Raw genomic sequence first — 19,554 nt, forward strand, 5'->3', positions numbered from 1 at the left:
GGTGAATAACTAAACTTTCAGATACTTATTTTTGATAACTAACCTTTGGACATATTAACATTAATATTGTTGCTGCTTACTTTGAGGACAAGTTATCACACACGTAACTTTTAACGGTTGCTGACGCTAGCAGCTTAAAAACATAGCCAGCCCTTTAAGATGAGGAAGCCAGGTTGCAGAGTGCTAGGATTACTACAACGTTAAACTTTGGCCCAAGTAATTATCCACCTATTTACATTAAAAATGACCATAAAGCATTGCACCTGAAAAAAAATGTATCCATGATGGATAGTTGCCTATAATAATGACAGTCTTTATTACATGAATTTATATAGCAGAAATTACATACTACTTAAAAGAGAAGGTAGGCTCTCAGGCACCTTTTAGAAACAGACCTTGCAAAGAAGTCTTTGGATCCCAAAGTTATGGGATCCCCGTTGAAAGTCTAATGAAGCTGGTTCTTCTCCCTTAGGCTCTCCCTTACTTTTGTTTGTTTTAATGCGGGGAGGGGAAGATCTCACTGTATAGCCCTTAAACTATCCTTGAACTCGATATATAGACCAAGCTGACCCTGATCTCAGAAATCCTCCTGCCTCTGCCTCCCAAGTGCTGACATTAAATTCCTTAGCCGAGCTCCCTTCTGCTCTCGGAAGCTCAGGACAGCTAGTCTACCGGTGGCCTGGACTGCGCTGCCCCGCCCTCCCTGGCAAGGATGAGTGACAACGACAGCGACAGGTGCTGAGACCAGGGGGCGTCCGCCCGGAGTGCGAGCAGAGTGTGCACGTGGAAACTGTCTTCCTGTCTTCGAACCAGCCTTCGGAAGTCCCCAGAGTCACCGCACGGTGGTAGACCCCAGAGGTCGGCTCTCCAGGCCAGGGACGGTTCGCCGCTGCTTCGCTTCCGCCGCGCGTCCGCCTCCGCTCGCAGTGCGCGCCGTCCGTCCGTCCGTCCGTCCGTCCGTCCTGCCTCCACAGGCAGTCGCAGTGCGCGCCGTCCGTCCGTCCGTCCGTCCGTGCCGCCGCCCGGCGCCTCCGGGACTTGCGCACAGCGCCGCCGCCGCCGCCGCGCAGCCTGCCTCCCCCGCCCCCCCCAGGCCAGCTCGCCCGGCTCGGAGACTGCGCCGCTGCAGCCGCCGCCGCCGCCGCCAGGGGGAGCGAGTCCCCGACGGGAGACGCGCCGGCTCGCTTCCTGCGAACGCGCCTTCCAACTTGAGCTTCCCGCGCCTCCGGCCGCTCTGAAGCGTGGAGAGGAAAGATGGAGACCGAGTCCCGGGCGGTGAGTGCTGAACCCTGCGCGGCCCGGCTTCCGACTGGAAGGGTGGGCTTTGGAGGCCGAAAGGCTTGCTGTTTGGCTGGGAGGGGACGCCGGTGCGACAGGGCAGCGGGCGTCCCCGCCGAGGAGAGCGGCCCATCGGGGTGTGTGAGAAGGGGCGGCGGGGGCGAGGGCGGGGGAGCTGGTCCTCTGTGGGCTGGGGGGCAGCTCAGGGAAACGGCCATCGGCCCTCCATGCCTAGCGAGCCGCAGCCCTGACGTTTTTTCCCGCCCGAACCGCGGCGCCCTCGACGCTCGCCCTTGCGGGGACACATTCTCGCTGCCCGCGGCCACGAGTTGCGCGACCTTCGTCGACGCCGGGGCCCCGGGAAGGCCTGAGCCCGGGAAGGCCTGAGCTACGCGCGCCGCCTCGGCAGGCCTGGGCCCGGCCTGGGGCCTACGGGGCCCCAGCGCAGCCTGGTAACGTGCCGCCGGGCCCCGCCCTGTGCCCGGCCGACAGCCAATCAGCATGCGCCAACGCAAGGCCGCGGCCCGCTGTGCACGAGGCGGGCAGCGCGTGGTAGGTGCCGTTGAGGGTTCCCGCCACCGCTGCTGGCGGGTTTGCCTGACAAAATTTCTCGCTGGCTGGCCTTCTTTTCCCTCCCGCACTTTGGTGGGGAGGGGGGGGATCCTCGCGTCAGTGCCCCTGGCCACGATGACCCGAGAGAACCCGAGGAAGTTTTCAATTCGACCATTTGCCCCATCGCCTCAGCCTGCTGGCCTCAGAGGGGAAGGAGCACCGAGGCGGTGACTGCGACGGTTAGCTCACCTCTTCCTTTTTGTCTTTGCAAAGATGATCCATCAGGAGGTCGAGGTTAAGTCCCAGAGAAGGAGGCACTGTTGCCACGTTACCTTGACAGAGCATCTTAATAAACTCATTAGTGGTCAAGCTTTACAGAGAAGCAGAGGATCCAGACTAACAATCCTGGAGCAGCCCCTAGCTCCGAGCTTTCAAATGGTTGACAGTGGGAGGTATCCTCGCTTGTCAAATTCACTGCTAATCTCTAAGGAACTTGATGTTACCGCTGTCTGAGCCTTGTTGCCACTAACCATAAAACGTGTTCTAGAATATTATTGATACTTCGGTCCTTACCCAGATGTTGAGCAAATACCAAGCAGGTCTCTCCTTAAACCGTAATCTACTCGTTCATACATTCAACAGATGCACACTGAACACTTGCTGTGTGATGTTTCTGTCTGGCATGTCGCAGTGAGTTTTTAAAAAAGGGTAGGCAAGCTTCCTGTCCTCGTGAATATTACAGCATAGTGACAGGTAAATATGTAGTATCTTAGGAAATAGTAAATAAGAAAGGAAGCCATAACATCCGCAATAGGAGCCTTAAAATCAGGGACGGAAGTGAATTGATTGTTTTAAAATATGTATTTTTTCTTTTTCTTAGTGTCTGAGGTCTCTTCACTTGGTATTGATTTCATCCATCTCTCACAGGAAAAATGGAGTCTTCTTTCTTAAACTTGAAGGCAAACTAGTACTTCCATTGAACTTTGTTTTTAGAGAATTTTTTGAAGACTTCTCAGTATTTAATAAAGTCTATACTAGAAATAAATGGACATTGATATTGATATGTTAAGCCTTCAAAATTAGAAGCATGAACATAATAGATATGTACCAATTTAGTTTTGTTTTGCTTTTCAAGACAGGGTTTCTCTATGTAGCCTTGGTTGTCCTGGAATTCGTTCTGTAGACCACAGACACATCTGTAATTGAGTTGTCTGTGAAGTCATTGGTACTAGGAAAATACACCATGGGGCCTCTCAGGTGGTAAGAACACGATTTATACAATATGGGCTTGAGAATTTTAGGATTTCAAGTAGAAAGGCTTTACCTAAGATGTATATTGGAAGGAAATAGGAATATTTCCATGATTGTGTATGTTAATTATTACTTTAAAAGTAAAATTGATAAAAGGAGAGCAGTTGCTCAGATTATCCAGGATACAGCAATGTTTGGTAGTTCTCATGGTTTGGACAATGCTTTTGTTTTTATCGTATTCAGACATGATTAAAGAATGCTTTTTTAAAAAATCTTGATCCATTATAATTACAGTGACCTTGTCTAATGTTGATGTTCTGTTAACAAGAGAACACCACTGGACAAAATGGTTGAGACAAAACATCTCCAGACATCTGGGTCTTCTTTTCTCCTCTTTGACTTCTTTATGAATTTAGTATTCTTCCTTAACAGTAGCCTATCTCATAATTAATGTAAGTATATTTGAATAGTACATTTAATAGTAAGCACTTCTGTAGAATGAAGTACTTCGCTTCATTTTTATTTCTCCCAAAAGCTATGAGCTCTAATTTTAAATTACAATCTTCGTTCGTTGGAATGAAGTTGTGTATTATATGACATTTTGCCTAAATGACTGCTTTGATGATCCTGTATTAAAACGTATACCCAGTGCTAAAAGCTTAAAATGACTTTATTTTACAGCAAACAACAAATCAGACTCAAACAGATTCATTATCTCCATCCCCTAATCCTGTGTCACCTGTGCCTTTGAATAACCCAATAAGCGGCCCAAGATACGGAACTGTGATCCCTAACCGCATCTTTGTAGGAGGAATTGACTTTAAGGTATCTATTTGTGGGCACAACAAGGTGGGGAAGAAGAGTGTTCTGCTTCTCTTTACAATAGAATATTTCATTTTTTAGCAAATATTTCCTTATACAACTATAAAATTACATTTGCATATTAGTTAATATACAAAATTGGTTTCACATTGTCTTGGTTTAAATACAAATAACACTTCATACTTCAGTTTTACTTTCCTATATGATGCTACAATTACCTAGATAATTATTTCAATTTTTAAATGAAAACTTAATCTAAAGATTTTAGTCTTGTAAAACTCCGTATCTTTCTCCCAACCTTTATTCTTGCATTCCTAACTAATGTCCTAGACTCCAATTTGTTACAAATAGCTTTCTGTGATAGGATTTATAATCTGATCATTTAAAAGGCCTTGTGATCCAAATAGAGAATCTGTAAAAAAGTGTGTTTAATCAACTCATCAGCTATTTCACTCTTTCAAAAAGGCATAATTGAAATGATTCACAGTATTCTTATATAAGAGGTAGTAGTAGATATGTACAGGGAAGGTATATAGGAATATTTTTAATCAAATTCTCTTACATGAGCTGAGGATATAACTTGATGATAAAGGTTTGCTCCATCTTCACACACACCACATACCTTTCAAATTGATTTATAAAAGCATTTCTAAGTTTACATATTAGAAATTATAGGGAGAGATACCTTTTGTAATAAAATGTTCCATTATATGTGATTTTTGACACAAGTCTTATTTCTATATACTCTTACCACAATTTAGGTAAAATTACTTGTTTTTTTTACTTAAGAAAAATATTATGCTTAATATATTTGTCAAAATGACAATTCTGGAATATGTGATTGTGGTATCTGAATATGTGAAATAGGTATGCTTCCTAAATACTTACTTTTGAGGTTTTTTTCTATGGCAAATATGGGTATTCCTGCTTAGCATTCATTCATATTAAACATCTTAGTGAACTTTTAAAGTAAATATTCAATAAATACAAACATTTTCATGTAAGTCACTAAAGCACATCACACTAAAAACACAATATGGATTTTATATGCCATCTTTTCTGTACACCCATGGAATTACGGTAACAGAAGTCTTTCCCATGAGACATATCTTTTTCAAAACCACAAAAATAATAGCCAGTAAGGAAATAATTCCCTATAGTAGCAAACAGTGTGAGACTTTTTAAACCTCTTGTTTTTAGAAGCCTAGAAACTATCTCTCTTCAAGTCCAGTTATCTTGACTGTCTCCTTACTCTACAAGGCTGAATTAGTAATTCTTCTTCCAAAGAATAAGTTTGGATTAACTTGGTTTTAGATATCTAATAGCAGTTCTTATTCTATCACTGATTCCATTTTATCGTTATTAGAAGAAAAGTAATTCACTTATTCTTAGGTGTAGTATTGGTCATTGTCCAACTTGGCAGGGTTAAGGCTACCATCCAAAATAACAGATAGTGTGTTTAAGTCAGTGTGGTAGCAGCTGAGCTCAAATGAGTGTCTGTGCTCTAAGACATCTCTTGATTCTCCTTTATAAAACCTTAAAGTTACCTTTGGAAACAGTGGCAACTGAACCCAAAAAATAAAATTGTAAAGAATTCACTGTAAACACTCTAGGAATAGCTGTTATTGTCTTATCTATTTTAGCTATTGTAAACATCTTGAACATTGTATGTTATTTTAATTTTATTGTATCATAGTATCTGCAGTTAGCTAAAATGTGTGTTGAGTACAGAAAAATACCTTGTAATTTGAAATAGCAAGTCAGTTTGTACTTGTTATGACAAAATCAAGTATTTGGAAAATATATTATTTTCCTTATGACCTCAGTTGTCATAAAGACTATATTGATTAGTATAAAGTGACTGGATTAGGCCATGGTGACCTAGTTTCACTGCTGTAACTGCTGTCCTCCCCAAATACTAGAGTCAATAGTATACAGCCTAACTAGGTTTAGTATATGTAATCCAACTTAGCATTCTTAAAGTTGCTGAAAATGTTCTTTACCTAGTTAGTGTTCTTTGTAGTTTTGGAATAATTCAGTTTAAAATGTTTTGACTTATATATAATCATTTAGCTACCTTCTACTACATAATCAAAGTGAATAGATTTTAGTAACAGTAGTTTTTTACCTACATTTTTAATGATGATAGGTACTTTTCAACTTGTTTTCTATTTTTTTATGTCTCCATAATAAGTATCAGCGTTGTTTCACCTTTTATTGGTTTTAAGTATTTTTTAATGTTTTCTTTTTATGTCATTAGACAAATGAAAATGATTTAAGAAAATTTTTCTCCCAATATGGGTCTGTAAAAGAAGTGAAGATTGTTAATGACAGAGCTGGAGTGTCCAAAGGGTTAGTATCATTGCACATAATATATAGAATAATGAATGGTATTTTGTTGGTTTTATATGCTAATATACTTTGTCTTTATTTTTTGTAGAGAATTTTATGCCCTACTTTTCTCATATATTCTCTCCCCTCCCCATCTCTCTCTTTCTCTATCTCTTTTTCTGTTATCCCTCTCCACACCTCTCTCTTTCTCTCTCTCTCTCTCTCTCTTTCTCTCTCTCTCTCTTTCTCGTGTGTGTGTGTGTGTGTGTGTGTGTGTGTGTGTGTGTGTGTTGGTGAGGTAAAGAGGGACTTTATAATATTTGTTAGTCTAAAACCTTACCTTTGTATGAACCAAAGGGTCATTCAGGATAATATGACAAAAATGTTGAGTGGCAAACATATATTAGCTAAAGAAGCAGATACTTTTGGAATTGTATTTTCGTTTTCAACTATAAGAGAGTTTATTTGAAAATTGCTGACCCCAAAGAATATCTGTGGTCTTTGGTTCAGAATCTAGTTCAGAGCAAATAAGAAATACCATTCTAATGGAAATGATTACTTGTCATATCAAGAATTGTTATGACTTTGGGATTTTGGATTAGAAGAGCACTTGAATGCTTTAAGCAGGGCTTAATGGGCCATACTAGGAGGAACATGGAAGACAGTGGTGCTAAGAACAATGCAGATTTTAACTCCTGGCTCAAGGGGTTTCAGAGGAAAAGAATATTTGTAAGTTGCCTAGAGACCATTCTTGTGATATTTTGGCAAAGAAAGTGGTTGCTTTCTGCCTTTGTCTCAAAATTTACCTGAGGTAAAATTTTTGGATCATTGGTGTTGACAGAGGAGACTTCAAGAGAGGCTAGTATTGACTCTGTTGTACTGTTATTAGCAGTCACTCTGAGGAAAAAGGGAGTGCCAGGAAATGTAATACAACTAAAGACCAGTGCTCAAAGAGATAAAAAATAGTTTAAGAAAAATTTAAAAAAAATTTTTTTTAGAAAGTTAAATTGAAAAAAGGGAATGGTGACCTCAGGGCAAGATCCCACCCCATTAAGCTGCCAACTTGTAGAAAGGAAATAAAGAGAAGCTTAAGTAGTAAAGGAAACTATGGACAACAAAATTCTGGTGTAAATGTACTTGAACAAGAGGGCCAGTTCAGCCTTCGCAAGCAGCAAAACTTGGCAAGCTTCAGCCACGTGGTTTTGGCTTTAGAGTCAAAAATACAAGAAAAGGGTTATAGAATCTTCCTCTGTGGCTACAAAAAGCTGCTGAAGCCAAGCATGTGTCAGGGATGTCCCTGCATGTAGACCCAAAGCTTGACTTTCACTGAGACTAAAGATGTTGGAGGTGCCAGGGACATGGGATACCTGCTGAGGAATGCTGTAGATGCCGTGTGGAACCAGCCCATGAGAGAAGTGTGTTGCAGTCAACAAAGCTAAAAGGAGTTGGAGATCTGGAGAGTGCTTTGACATCAGACATGGACATGCAGAATTTGGAGTTTGCCTTGCTGGTTTTCAGTCTTCCTTTGGTCCAGTATTTCCTTTCTGTGTTCCCTCTTCCCCCCTTTAGAATGATAATGTATATTCTGTGCTGTTGTATGTTGGAAGTATGTGTTAGGCTTTTTGATTTTGATTTTGATTTTGATTTTGATTTTGATTTTATAGAGAATTATAGTTAAGAGATTGCCTGGAGTATCAAAAGAGACTTTGAACTTTGGATTTTTAAATGGTGTTGAGACTGTAATAAGCTATGGGGATTTTTGAAGTTGGACTAAATGCATTTTGCATTATAATATGGAAATGAGCCTGTGGGGGCCAAGGAATGGAATGTGGTCGTTTGAAAGACAAGTTTTCTCCATAGGCTCATATATCTGAATGCTTGGTCACCAGGGAGAAGTGTTATTTGAAAAGATTAGGAGGTATGGCCTTATTGGAGGAAGCATGTCACTGGGGGTGGGTTTGGGGCTCCCAAAAGCCCAAACCAGGCCCAGTGTGTGTCTCTTCCTGCTGCTGGGTATTCAGTTGTAGAACTCTTGGCTCCTTCTCCAGCACCATGGCTACCTTTGTGGTGCCTCCATGCTTCCCTCCATGATCACCGCAGACTAAACCTCTGAAATTGTAAGCAAGTTGCAATTAAATACTTCCCTTTGTAAGAGTTGCTATGGCCATGGTGTCACTTCATAATGATATAATAATGACTAAAACAAGAACTAACGTTGAAGCTAATAGACTGTCCTGTAATGTGTAGAGTTGTTTCAGGATTTCTGTGTGAACAAAAGCCAAAAATTTCAGAGAGGGAAAAGGTAGTTCGCATAGAACGTTTACATAAGGAGTTTTGTTGCAAACTCAAAAAGAATTAGATAAAGCAGTGGAGGTGAGTAAAGGTAAAGTTGTGTTTATTTTCCTAAAACAGAGAAACATATTTACAGGGTTATTAGAAAGAACCAATAAGATAGAAAACAGTACTACTAAGAAATGACATAGAAGAATGGCAGGGACTAGTGTTTTCACAGAGATTGTTTTTAACAAAAAACTTAACTGAGATTGCCAAACAATATTAAGGTGAGTTGAGATTATATCTTTTTTTATTGACTGGATGAATTTACATGATTTTGGTAATGCAGACTTTTGTCATTGAAAGGCATGGGAAGCCAGATGCAACCTAGCATCTTGAGGACTGAGGCAGGAAATAGGACTTGCAAATAGGAGATTGACCTGAGTTACTGCCCTCTCCAACAAAACAAAAGACTGGGTCTGGGTTCATCCCTGGAACCACAGAAAAGAAGGGGGGCAGAAAAGAAAGAAATACACAGATGAGGTGTTAAAAGAGAAGGTGCATCTCTGAGATATATTGAATGATAATCAGGATAATAAAAGATTCTGTTCCAGAGAGAGTAGGTTTAGAAGAACATTAGCAATTACAAAAGAGGTAATAGGACAGCTGAAACGCGGCTAGAAACAGAACAGTGGGCCAATAAGGAACAATTAGACGTCAGGGAGCCTGACAACAATCTGCCCCAGCTCTTGAGCTGGAAAGAGCTCTGGGCGCAATAAGGAAGAGCTGCATTCACTGAGAAGTTCAGACAGCAGGAAACTCCCAGCAGTGAAGACTGTGATGGTCCAATCTTCTGTGGCTAGTAGAGAGCCATAACTGAGGATAAATAGTGGAGGCTAACAACCCTGAGCCTGAGTGTAGTCCATACTCCAGCTCTTGGAGCCACATCTAAGCACATGATTTAACTGCTGACAAGCTAGGGGATGTCCAAAACTCAGGTCAAGCTAAGCCCTCAACTTTTGCAGCCTCTTCTCTCCCAGAGGGTATTTAGTGTTTAGTGGGATTTGAAAGTCTTAGACTAATCCTTCAGTTTACATTTCAGTGCTCGGTTTGTCCTGCCTGCTCCTTAGAACACTTGGATACACCATTTGGCTTAGATGATAGCTATGCAAGGTGTCCAAACTAAGGAATTCGTGGAATAAGGAAGAATCTCCCTGGCCAAGTACAGTGCTAACTGTGGTCGTAGGGGCTCCTGGTACACAATAAAAGCAAAGATCCCAAAGCAAAGACAAAGACAGCCTGGACCATGTTGACACTTGGCACTTAGCTAGTGCAGGCTCAGTATTAGCTGAAATCTTAGGAAAGTCAGGTGGCTCCATTTTTAACTGCTCACTGCCCCTTGCATACTAGAGGAACACAAAGAAACTACTCCAATATTTTGTCCTGGCTGTTTGATTTTGTATGAGTATGTATGAGACTTTTTATTTATCCTTTTTTTCTTTTTGAATACAATTTAGTATTTTTACTCTGTTTTCAAAACAATTTTCTCCTTTATTCTCACATTTTATTTTGTTTACATGTGTTTCCTTTATTGCAGACTCAGAATTAATATCTTACTCTTCCATTTCCCAGCATATTGCTGCATGCTTTTTCCTTTCTTTCATTTAACCCTGCCTCTCTTTTCTTTTTTCCCATTCCCAGCTTCCTATTATTTCAGTAATTTTCTATGTTTACTTTTGCCCTAAGTATTTAACTGGCTTATGCATGGTTTTTGCCATTTTTGGATTTGTGGTTATAGGTAGTATATTAGTATCAATCGTTTCTCATCTGCCATGGTTTAGTGTTCTAGCTATTAAAGCCATTTGTTTTCTCCTTCATGGGTAGTAGTGGGGATTGAGCCATGAAAAGGATGCTAGTTGCTAAGAGGGTTCCTCTTAAGAAATAGAAGAGATATTCATACCAATAGATATATAAATGAGAGACATGAAAAGGCAAGGGAGCATCCATAGGATCATAACTCCTTAATTATTGGATCTAAATATAGTAATTAAATACTGAGCAAAGAATTCAAAAAATTTCAAATTCAAAATTGTGAAATAACCAGTGGCTTCAAATTGTAATCAGACAAGCAAATGAACAACACTAGAAACGTAATTCAAGACCTATATACCAAAATCAGAAACAAACATGAGGCAGGCTCCCACATCTGCCACTGAGGTCAGTTGGAACAAACAAGGTGCTCTGTTTTGCCTTTTCAAAATGCAGGGGAACACTACCACTGCTGTACTACTAAACCAAAGATCAAGTCAATGAGGGAGATGAGAATACACTGCTGAACACAGCACAGTTGTACTAAGAATTTAGTCCAAAAGGTAACTGGTCCAAACTGCTGGGCAGTATGTCCCCAAACCTGATTTAATAGTGCAAACTGACATTGGTAGTTATACCTTTCCCATCAACACAAGATAGTACATGAAACATCACAGTGAGTGAAAGAATTCAAAACTCATCCTTCCAAAAATGAGATATACCCAATGGGATTTATTGTACTTTTGTGTTTTTCTTGTTCCTGGGTTTGTTTTATTTTGTTTTGTTTCATTTCTTAGTCTTTACTCTTGCAAAAATGTTTTGTAATGGGCTTGCTTTAGTTTTTACTGTGCTTGGTTAGACTGTGTGATGTTCTAGATGCTGCTTTACCCATTTTACCATTTTGTACTTTTGAGTACATTCTTACATTCAGCCCATACAATTTCCCTCTCATTCCTATAGCTTTTTCCTTTTTTCTCTTCCCCATGCCTATTCCAGTTTTACTTACTCACTCTTAACTTTCCAAACTTTAAACTCTGAAAATTCCCCAACTTTCCCTTCCCAGATATTTTTTTCTATCTCAAAATTTTTCCTCACTCTACTACTGATACCTATCCTTACCCAGCCTACAGTCACTCCACTCTTAATCTTAGTAACTAATATCCTGGTTATATAATCCTAGCTTATTGATCCTCAACTAGTTCATATTGAAGCTGTATTTAACTAGCTAGTGTGATGTTTGTGTTGTAGACCTACCTACCCAGTATTTAGGGTTGCTTCTGCAGTTAATACTGTACTCCAGGAGTGGTAAAGAAGTACCAAGTGCCCTGAGCACACAGACTGAGGATTTAACTCCTCAACTATGTACCTCGAGTCTATTAAATATTACATATTTAATATGTAGTATTTAATATTTAAATATTTTAAATAGTTAAAGAATATAGCTGATAAAAACTCCACCAAAGTAACCACAGATACATAAGTCTTAATGTGGTAATTAGGAAACATGAAAAACACATAGTACCACACCCCAAAAAAGTGACAATTCCATCATAAATGGCTCTAAATTAGGTAAAATTCAATACATGGAGTAATAAGAATGTTTAGTAAAACAAAAGAACATGAAATAAACTCTTGCCAAAGAGAATATAAACCACTGACTAAAATAAGTCAGTACAGAATATGAGAAAGGAATTTACCAAAATAAATAAATAAGGAAACCATGAAAATTCAGTAAGTAAAATAAAAATTAAAAAAAAAAAACTCAGTAGGAAGCTTTTCCAATAGAATGGATCAAATGAAACACAAGAGAGATGAATTAGAATTCTTATAGCAACAAAGATAAAATAATGAATTATGAATAGAACATGTGGGCTCTGTGTAACTAAATTTAAAAATTTACAATGATCCAGATAGAAAATCTCCAGGCTAAGGGCATAAAAGTATTTTTAATAGAATCAAAGCAGAAAACTTACCAAATCCAGAGAAATAGATGATCACCCATCTTAGTTTCTTTTCCTGTAACTGATAAAATACTCTGACAAGAGAAAAAAGTTTGTTTTGGCTCATAGTTCAAGATTACAGTCCATCATAGTAATAAGGAAGTCAAGATGGTAGGAACTTAAAGCAGGTGGCCACAGCACACAGCCCCAAAGAATAAAGCAATGACAATGGGGAGGTCTTGCTACCTCAATTAGATAATCTAATAAAGATAGTCATCCACAGGTCTGACCAGAGGCTATCATATACAAGCCGATTCCTCACAGGTGTGTCTAGAGGCTTATCTCTAAACTGAGTTTAGATTGTGTCAAGGTGACAACACTACCTCTGTCCAAGAGGCACATAGAAACCAAAATGAACAGAAGCAGAAAAGTTCTTCATATCATGTTATAACTAAAACACCAGATGTAGAGATGAAAAGAATACTGAAAGTCACAAGAGGAAACACCAAGTCACATGCAAAGGCAAGCCTCTCGGCATTGATTTCTCTACAAAGCCTTTAAATCCAGGAGAATGGTGTATTTCAAACACTGAAAATTCTGAAGATACTTAATATTTCAGAAGGAAGCAAAAAACTAAGCACATCCATGCTACTACAGGAAAGACTTAAACCACGCTAGAAGAGTGTTAAGGAATAAAAAGAAGGTCAAGCACTAGAAGTTTGACAAGCAATAGGAATTAATACACCTTTTAGTAGTAATTTTGAAAATAAATGAGCTGAATTCTACAATTAAAAGACACAGAGAGGTAGATTGTATTAAAAACCAGAATCTATTTGTTGCCTACAAGATACACCCCATCATCTAAGATAAATGTAACCAAAGATGAGAGAGTGAAAAAAGGTTCTCCAAGCAAGTGGAAGTAGAAGGCAAACAGAATTGCTATTCTGTATCTGAAGACTTCAGAACAAAATTGAGAGAGATAAAAAAATGTTCATACTGATTAAATAATTCATCAAGAGAAAATGTTCTAAACATATATGCACCAAACACTGATGCACTTAATTTCATAAAACAAGACTTACCAGTGTACAAAGATACAGAATAACCCTAACACAACAATAATGGGTCATTTCAATATTCTAGTCTGACTAATAAATCATTCTAACAGAAAATAGAGCAACATCTGAGTTAAATGACATCAAGGATCAAATTGATCTTCCATCTACAGAACATTCCATTGAAACACTGCAGAATATACATTCTTCTGATGGCTCATACAACTTTCTCTAAAGTAGATCTTGTAATAGTATGAAAGCAAGGCTTATCAAATACAGGAAAACTGATTTTTTTTTATTCTGAGCACAGTGGAATAAAGTTAGAAATAAAGTTTAGAACATGGAGACATTTTATAGAATGCTAATTGGATCATCAAAATTAAGGAAATTCGTAAATTTTAAAAATTAAAATGTGAAATCATAATATATATAAACCTATGAAATAGAATGAAGTAATAAAGAAGGAAATTCTTAGCTGAAAATATGAGCATTTAGAATCAGACTTCAGGTAAATAGTAATATACCTGTAGCTATGGGAAAGAATAAGAAACCCCAAAAAAGTCAATAGAAGCAAAGAATCAAGATCAAAACAAAAATTAATAAAACAGAAATGGATAAAGTACCAACAGTGCTTGTGAAAGAAACAAAAATCCATAAGCTCTTAGCCAAACTAACAAAAAGAAAAGAGAGTGAAGAGCCAAATTAGCAAAATTAGATTTAAAATGGAAGAGATTGCAACAGATAATGAATTTCAGAAATTTCAGCCATTTCAGGACATTATAAAGGCTTACATTCCACTAAATTGGAAAAGTGCAAGAAACAATAAATTTGTAGACAACACAACAAAGATAATATTTTTAAAAATTAAGCCAGTGTGTAACAGCAACAGTGAGATACAGAAACAACAATGTAGAAACAGACTAAACTGGTTTATAAGAGATGATGAGAATGGGGCTACGGAGATGGCTCAGTTAAAGTACTTGCTGCTCTCCCAGAGCAGTTCCTACAACACATCCATCTGTAACTCCAGTTCCAAAGGATCTCACACCCTCTTCTAGCCTCCTTGGACACTAAGCACAGGAGTACACATTCAAAGCTTCATGTGCATAAATTAAAATAAAAATGTAGCCCCAAATGATAAAGCATCTTAATAAGACATGAAGCTAAGACCAATAGAAACATTTCAAGGTATTGGCATAGGCAGGCGCTTTTCTGAATAGGACTGTAGCCGTTCAGGAAATAACACCAGCAATTAACAACTGGTATTTCATTAAATTCAAAAGCTTCTGCACAGCAAAGGAAACAATCAAGTGAAGAGATAGCTTGGAGAATAAGAGAAGATTTTTGTTAACTATACATTAGACTGGACTGTTACCTAGAATATACAAAAAAAATTAAACAGCCAAACAAAGCAATCCAGTCTGTAAATGACCTAATGAAGTGAGAAGACAGTGTTCAAAATCAAATTATACTTGGCCAATAAACGTGTACGAAAATACTTAACCTTGTGTCATCAGAAAAATACAAATAAAAAACTACATTGAGATTCTATGTTATGCCAATCAGAATGCCAGTCACTGATAAAACACATCCTGGCAATGATGTAGAAAGAAGACAGTTTCTCTATATTGTGACTGGATAAAGAAAACGTAGTTTATGTACACAGCCATAAAGAAGAATGAAGCCATGTTATTTGTCAGAAAGTGAATGCAACTGGAGATATGTCAAACAAATTAAGTCAGTCTTATGTAGATATAATATGCTTTCTTTCATTTATGAGCCCTAGACATTATAGATAAATAAAATAAGACTCTGGTATGATCACAAAAACAGACACAAAGACCAAAGGAATAGAAGACCCAGAAATAAACCCATACAGCCACGTGATTCTCAACAAAGATCCCAAAAATTATATACTGGAAAAAAGATTCAGAATAAAAATAATGTTTGGACAATTAGGGAAGAGAAATTTCTTTCCTTAAAAAATAAAAGTTACTTTGATATTAGTGTATAGCCAGGTAGTAGAGCGCTTGCTGAGAATGCATGAGGACCTTTCTTCCCTAGCACAAAAGTAAACATTAAACAAGAAGAAATACTGTGGTACAGTAATTGTGAGTTGTAAAATGATAATTGTGATATTTAGCATTATTAACAGGAGTTTACTGTCTAAACAGCACTCATACTTGGCAGCTATGTTTTATATGTTTTATGTTTTTCCTAAAACTTAGCTTTTGGACATAATGTACATCATACATGTATCTTTTTTCTTTTTTTTTAACCTTTGTGTCTTGCTATGTATCCCAGGCTGAGCAAGAACTCAATTCTTTTTCCTATGCTTCCTGATTGCTGGTGTTATTTGCATGTCAAAATTAAATACAAGAAATTTTTTAAAATATAGGTTGTATTTTTATTGCTGTTGCTTGAAAAATATACTAGTGGTTGTAGTATTAGTTTATTGTAACAATAAATTATTGTAACAATAATTAAATATTAAATGGTAGATATGTAAAAATCTATACAAGTATTAGAAATTTTGTATTGAAATATTTTATTGTTGACATTTTTTCTACTTTGATTACTCTAAGGCAAAATTTGTGGTTTTTATAAGTTGTTTGTTTTGTTTTTTAAGGAAATTACAAGGCTAAAGATGTATTCAGTGGTAAGCACTTGCCTTGTATGCACAAGGCCTTTGTTTCCATCCACAACCGGGAGGAGGAGGAAAAAAAAAGAAAGGAATCAAAGATGATTGTTCTGGTTGAAATCTGTTATATCCCAATCTTTAACCCGGAACATAAATCTCTCATGTGCTTACATCTCAGTGCTGAAACTGTTTGAAGATTCCTGAGTTCCTTACTCCTTCAGTCCCCTTCACTTTAAAAAACAAGGATAACAGGATTAATCTAGGGTTCCCATGCTGATGCAGCATGCAGAAAGACTTACTTCTACAGTGGCAAAATTTTAGAAGTAAAAATGTTAATACAGGTTTAGGCATATATTTTAGTGGTTTAAAAAAACTTGCATACCTTAAGTTCAATTCCCAGAATTGCAAAATAAAATTTAATTTGATGTTCTAAGAAAATGGTAATAATTAATGCATTTATTTAGGTATGGTTTCATCACTTTTGAAACTCAAGAAGATGCACAAAAAATCTTGCAAGAGGTAAGTTCTTTCAGTGTATTTAATTTGTGGTTTGGAATGCATTTCTTTGAAATTAGTACTTTATGGTAGTATAATGACATAGTACAAGTACAGTGATCCATTTATATACAGGTATGTGCAAATACATATATACACATGTGTATACATATATGTGTGTATATATGTGTGTGTGTGTGTGTTTGTGTATATTTTAAGATTGCCATTGACCTCTAAGAAACGGTCTGAAGTCATTCCAAGTCATTACATGAGGATAGTTTTTAAGATATAGTGTGTTTTGCTTTATTTGCTTAAACTAGTAATTTAAGAATATATCTCTGTGATGCATAGTTGTTTTAATTCCTTAGAAACACTACAAATGTAGACTACTAGAATAAGATTACCTGAGATTATTTCCTTCCTTTGAAACACTTTTCATAACCCAAGAACTTTTGTTAATAAAATGGATATAACCTGTAGTTTATTTTGATAGCTTTTAACTTATAGCAAGTATAATATTTAACCTTTTTAGAAGAAAGTAGTTTAATTATATATTATTAAGATCATACATAGTCGATTCTTGTGCATAGTAGTTTTATATTCTGTAAAGTCACCATAAATACTGAATTAGTGAATATTGAACTTCTGGTGTTTCTAGTTGAAGAAGGTACCAGACGTCCTCTAGTCACAATATTATTGTCACCAATAAATCAGCATATAACCTGGTTTTATGTGTTTATTTTTAAGGAAATTGTGGTAGCAATGATTTGTATTATCACAAAGACCTGAGAGAGACTATTTAAAAAGTGTTAAGATTATTCTAGCTCATGATTTCACCTCCTATGGTTGGATCTATCAGTTGACTTTATTGAAAGGAGGGTGGACACTTCATATCCAAGCCATAATAGACACTATATTTAATCATTGTTGAATAATTAACATTAGATTCATGGCCAATAGCATTACATCCATACCTGAATTATAAGCATGTCAACATGTTTTCTCCATAACATGTATATGACAACTTTCTTGTGCTTAGGAACACTAGCTAGTGCTTCAATACCTGGAAGCCATTTTTTTTTTAAAGCACGTAATGTGAAAGGACTATCTAAAGGGACACTTGATTAAAATATAGCTGGAACAAGAATAAAGTCATCACTTTGATCTTACCTGGGTAGTTGTGTGTTAGACTCCTCACATTTTCTGTATATGTCTACTAATAACCTTGAAATAACTACAAATAGTGGCTCAGAAATTGCAAATAAATTTTAGAGAATATATAAATTACAAATACACAATCAGCAAGTAATGATGAATACTACATCACCTGGATTCATAAGTGTAGAACCAAGATACAGATTGATTTTTTGAACCCAAGATTCATCTTTTTCAGACTGGGAATGTAGCTCAATTTGTAGGATACTAATTCTCAATACCACATAAACAGGCAATGTGACACACGCCTGCAATCACAGCACTTTAGAGGTAGAGGGAAAAGGATCAGGAGTTCACAGTCATCCGACAACATAAGTTTGAAGCCATCCTGCAATCCATAAAACATATTTTAAAAAGAAGAAAAGTCATACAATGTCTGCTAATTTCATACTGGGTTTTGTCACTAATTTTTATAAATTATTGTGTCAAAATGACAGATTTTTTCTTTATTTTAGGCTGAAAAACTTAATTATAAGGATAAGAAACTCAACATTGGTCCAGCAATAAGAAAACAACAAGTAGGGATTCCTCGTACGTATTGAGAACTAATGGTTTTTTATATTTTTCATAGTCCTATTGTGAAATATTAAACTCTTATAGACCTTTTATTAAAATATCCTCTTTTATGTAATAAATTTATTTTAGCAAAGTTGGTGCTCATATAAATATTCTTACCAAAAATTAAAATACATTAGTTTGAGGGTGTAGGGGAAATACACCTGAATATTTATTAACAACATTTTAGAAGAAAAATCTTTTATTTTTGATTAGCATACAAAGTACTGTGTATCACGATAGCATTTTCTTTTTGTTGAAAATTCATATAGTATATTCTGATCACTTTTTATCCTCCCCCAGATCCTTCCCACCCATCCAACTCATATCTCATCTCTCTCTCTCTCTCCTCTCTCTCTCTTTCTCTCTCTTTCTTTCTTTCTCTCTCTCTCAAACAGGCAAATAAAACTATTTTAAAATATATTTTTTTTAAAAAGTGAAAAAGCACTAAACACAGAGGAATAAAACTCATAATATATAAGCAAAAGACAATATTTTTAATGCTCCAACAAATTAATATGAGACCAAAAAACTTCTACAAAATGCCATTGAGTTCATTTTGCATTGGCTATCTACTTCTGGGCATGAGGCCTACTCAGTGAAACTCCACTGGAGAAAACAAACTTTTCCTTTGTAAGCAATTGTCAATTGCAAATAGTTTCTAGTTAGGGGTGGAAGCTCATGTCTTCTTCCTCCCCTTAGCGTGCAGACCCCATCTTACTTGAACCTGTGCAGGCCTTGTGTATGCTGCTACTGTCTCTGTGGATTCATATGTAGGTCAGTCTTGTTGTGTCTAACACTGTTTCCTTGGTGTCAGTCCATCCCACCTGTCTGTCTGAATTTTTCTGCCTCTTCCACATAGCTCCCTAAGCCCTGATGTCAGCAGAGGGGGAGTTGAGGAAGAAATCCCATTTAAGATGTTCCAAAAGTATTCCAAAGTCTGTCACTCTCTGCTCATATACCCAGTTGTGGGTCTCTGAATTATTTCCCATCTCCTGCAGGAGGAATGAACACTTCTGATGATGACTAAGCAAGGAACTGGATCTAGGGGTATAGGAGAATGTCATTAGGAGTTATTTTATTGCTATCTCTTTAAGTGTTTTTCAGTCATTTGTGTTTTATCTTTTGAAAATTCTATTTAGTTCTGAACCCCATTTTTTAATTGAATGTTTGGTTTTTCCCTAGGTCCATGGCCTATTTAGCCACTACCTCAGCAATGTCAGGCATGGGTTCCATCTCGTGGAGTGGCCCTTAAATATTGAGAAATAGTGGTTGGCTACTCTCACAGCATCTGTACCACTATTATACCAGTGTATCATGCAGGCAGTTAACTGTT

The 19,554-nt window shown here is 37.3% G+C and overlaps 1 protein-coding gene across 5 annotated transcripts in view; it reads left to right on the forward strand.

The window, feature by feature from the left end:
• The first annotated feature begins 1,091 nt into the window (after positions 1-1,091).
• The window catches only part of Boll (boule RNA binding protein), a 116,691-nt gene continuing 98,228 nt past the window's right edge, over positions 1,092-19,554 (forward strand). Inside the window, exons 1-5 of one of the 5 annotated variants that reach the window (XM_034498106.2) lie at positions 1,092-1,275; positions 3,763-3,906; positions 6,164-6,255; positions 16,418-16,472; positions 18,119-18,194. In XM_034498106.2, coding sequence (XP_034353997.1) covers positions 1,255-1,275; positions 3,763-3,906; positions 6,164-6,255; positions 16,418-16,472; positions 18,119-18,194 — 388 coding nt within the window. In that variant the 5' untranslated portion in view covers positions 1,092-1,254. Of the gene's footprint in view, positions 1,276-1,798; positions 2,070-3,762; positions 3,907-6,163; positions 6,256-16,417; positions 16,473-18,118; positions 18,195-19,554 lie in introns of those variants that run through there. The other 4 variants (XR_013109531.1, XM_076931899.1, XR_013109532.1 and 1 more) reach the window with 4 other exon arrangements.

Source organism: Arvicanthis niloticus, chromosome 3 (genome assembly GCF_011762505.2).
Source record: "Arvicanthis niloticus isolate mArvNil1 chromosome 3, mArvNil1.pat.X, whole genome shotgun sequence".
NCBI classification, from domain to species: Eukaryota; Metazoa; Chordata; class Mammalia; order Rodentia; family Muridae; genus Arvicanthis; species Arvicanthis niloticus.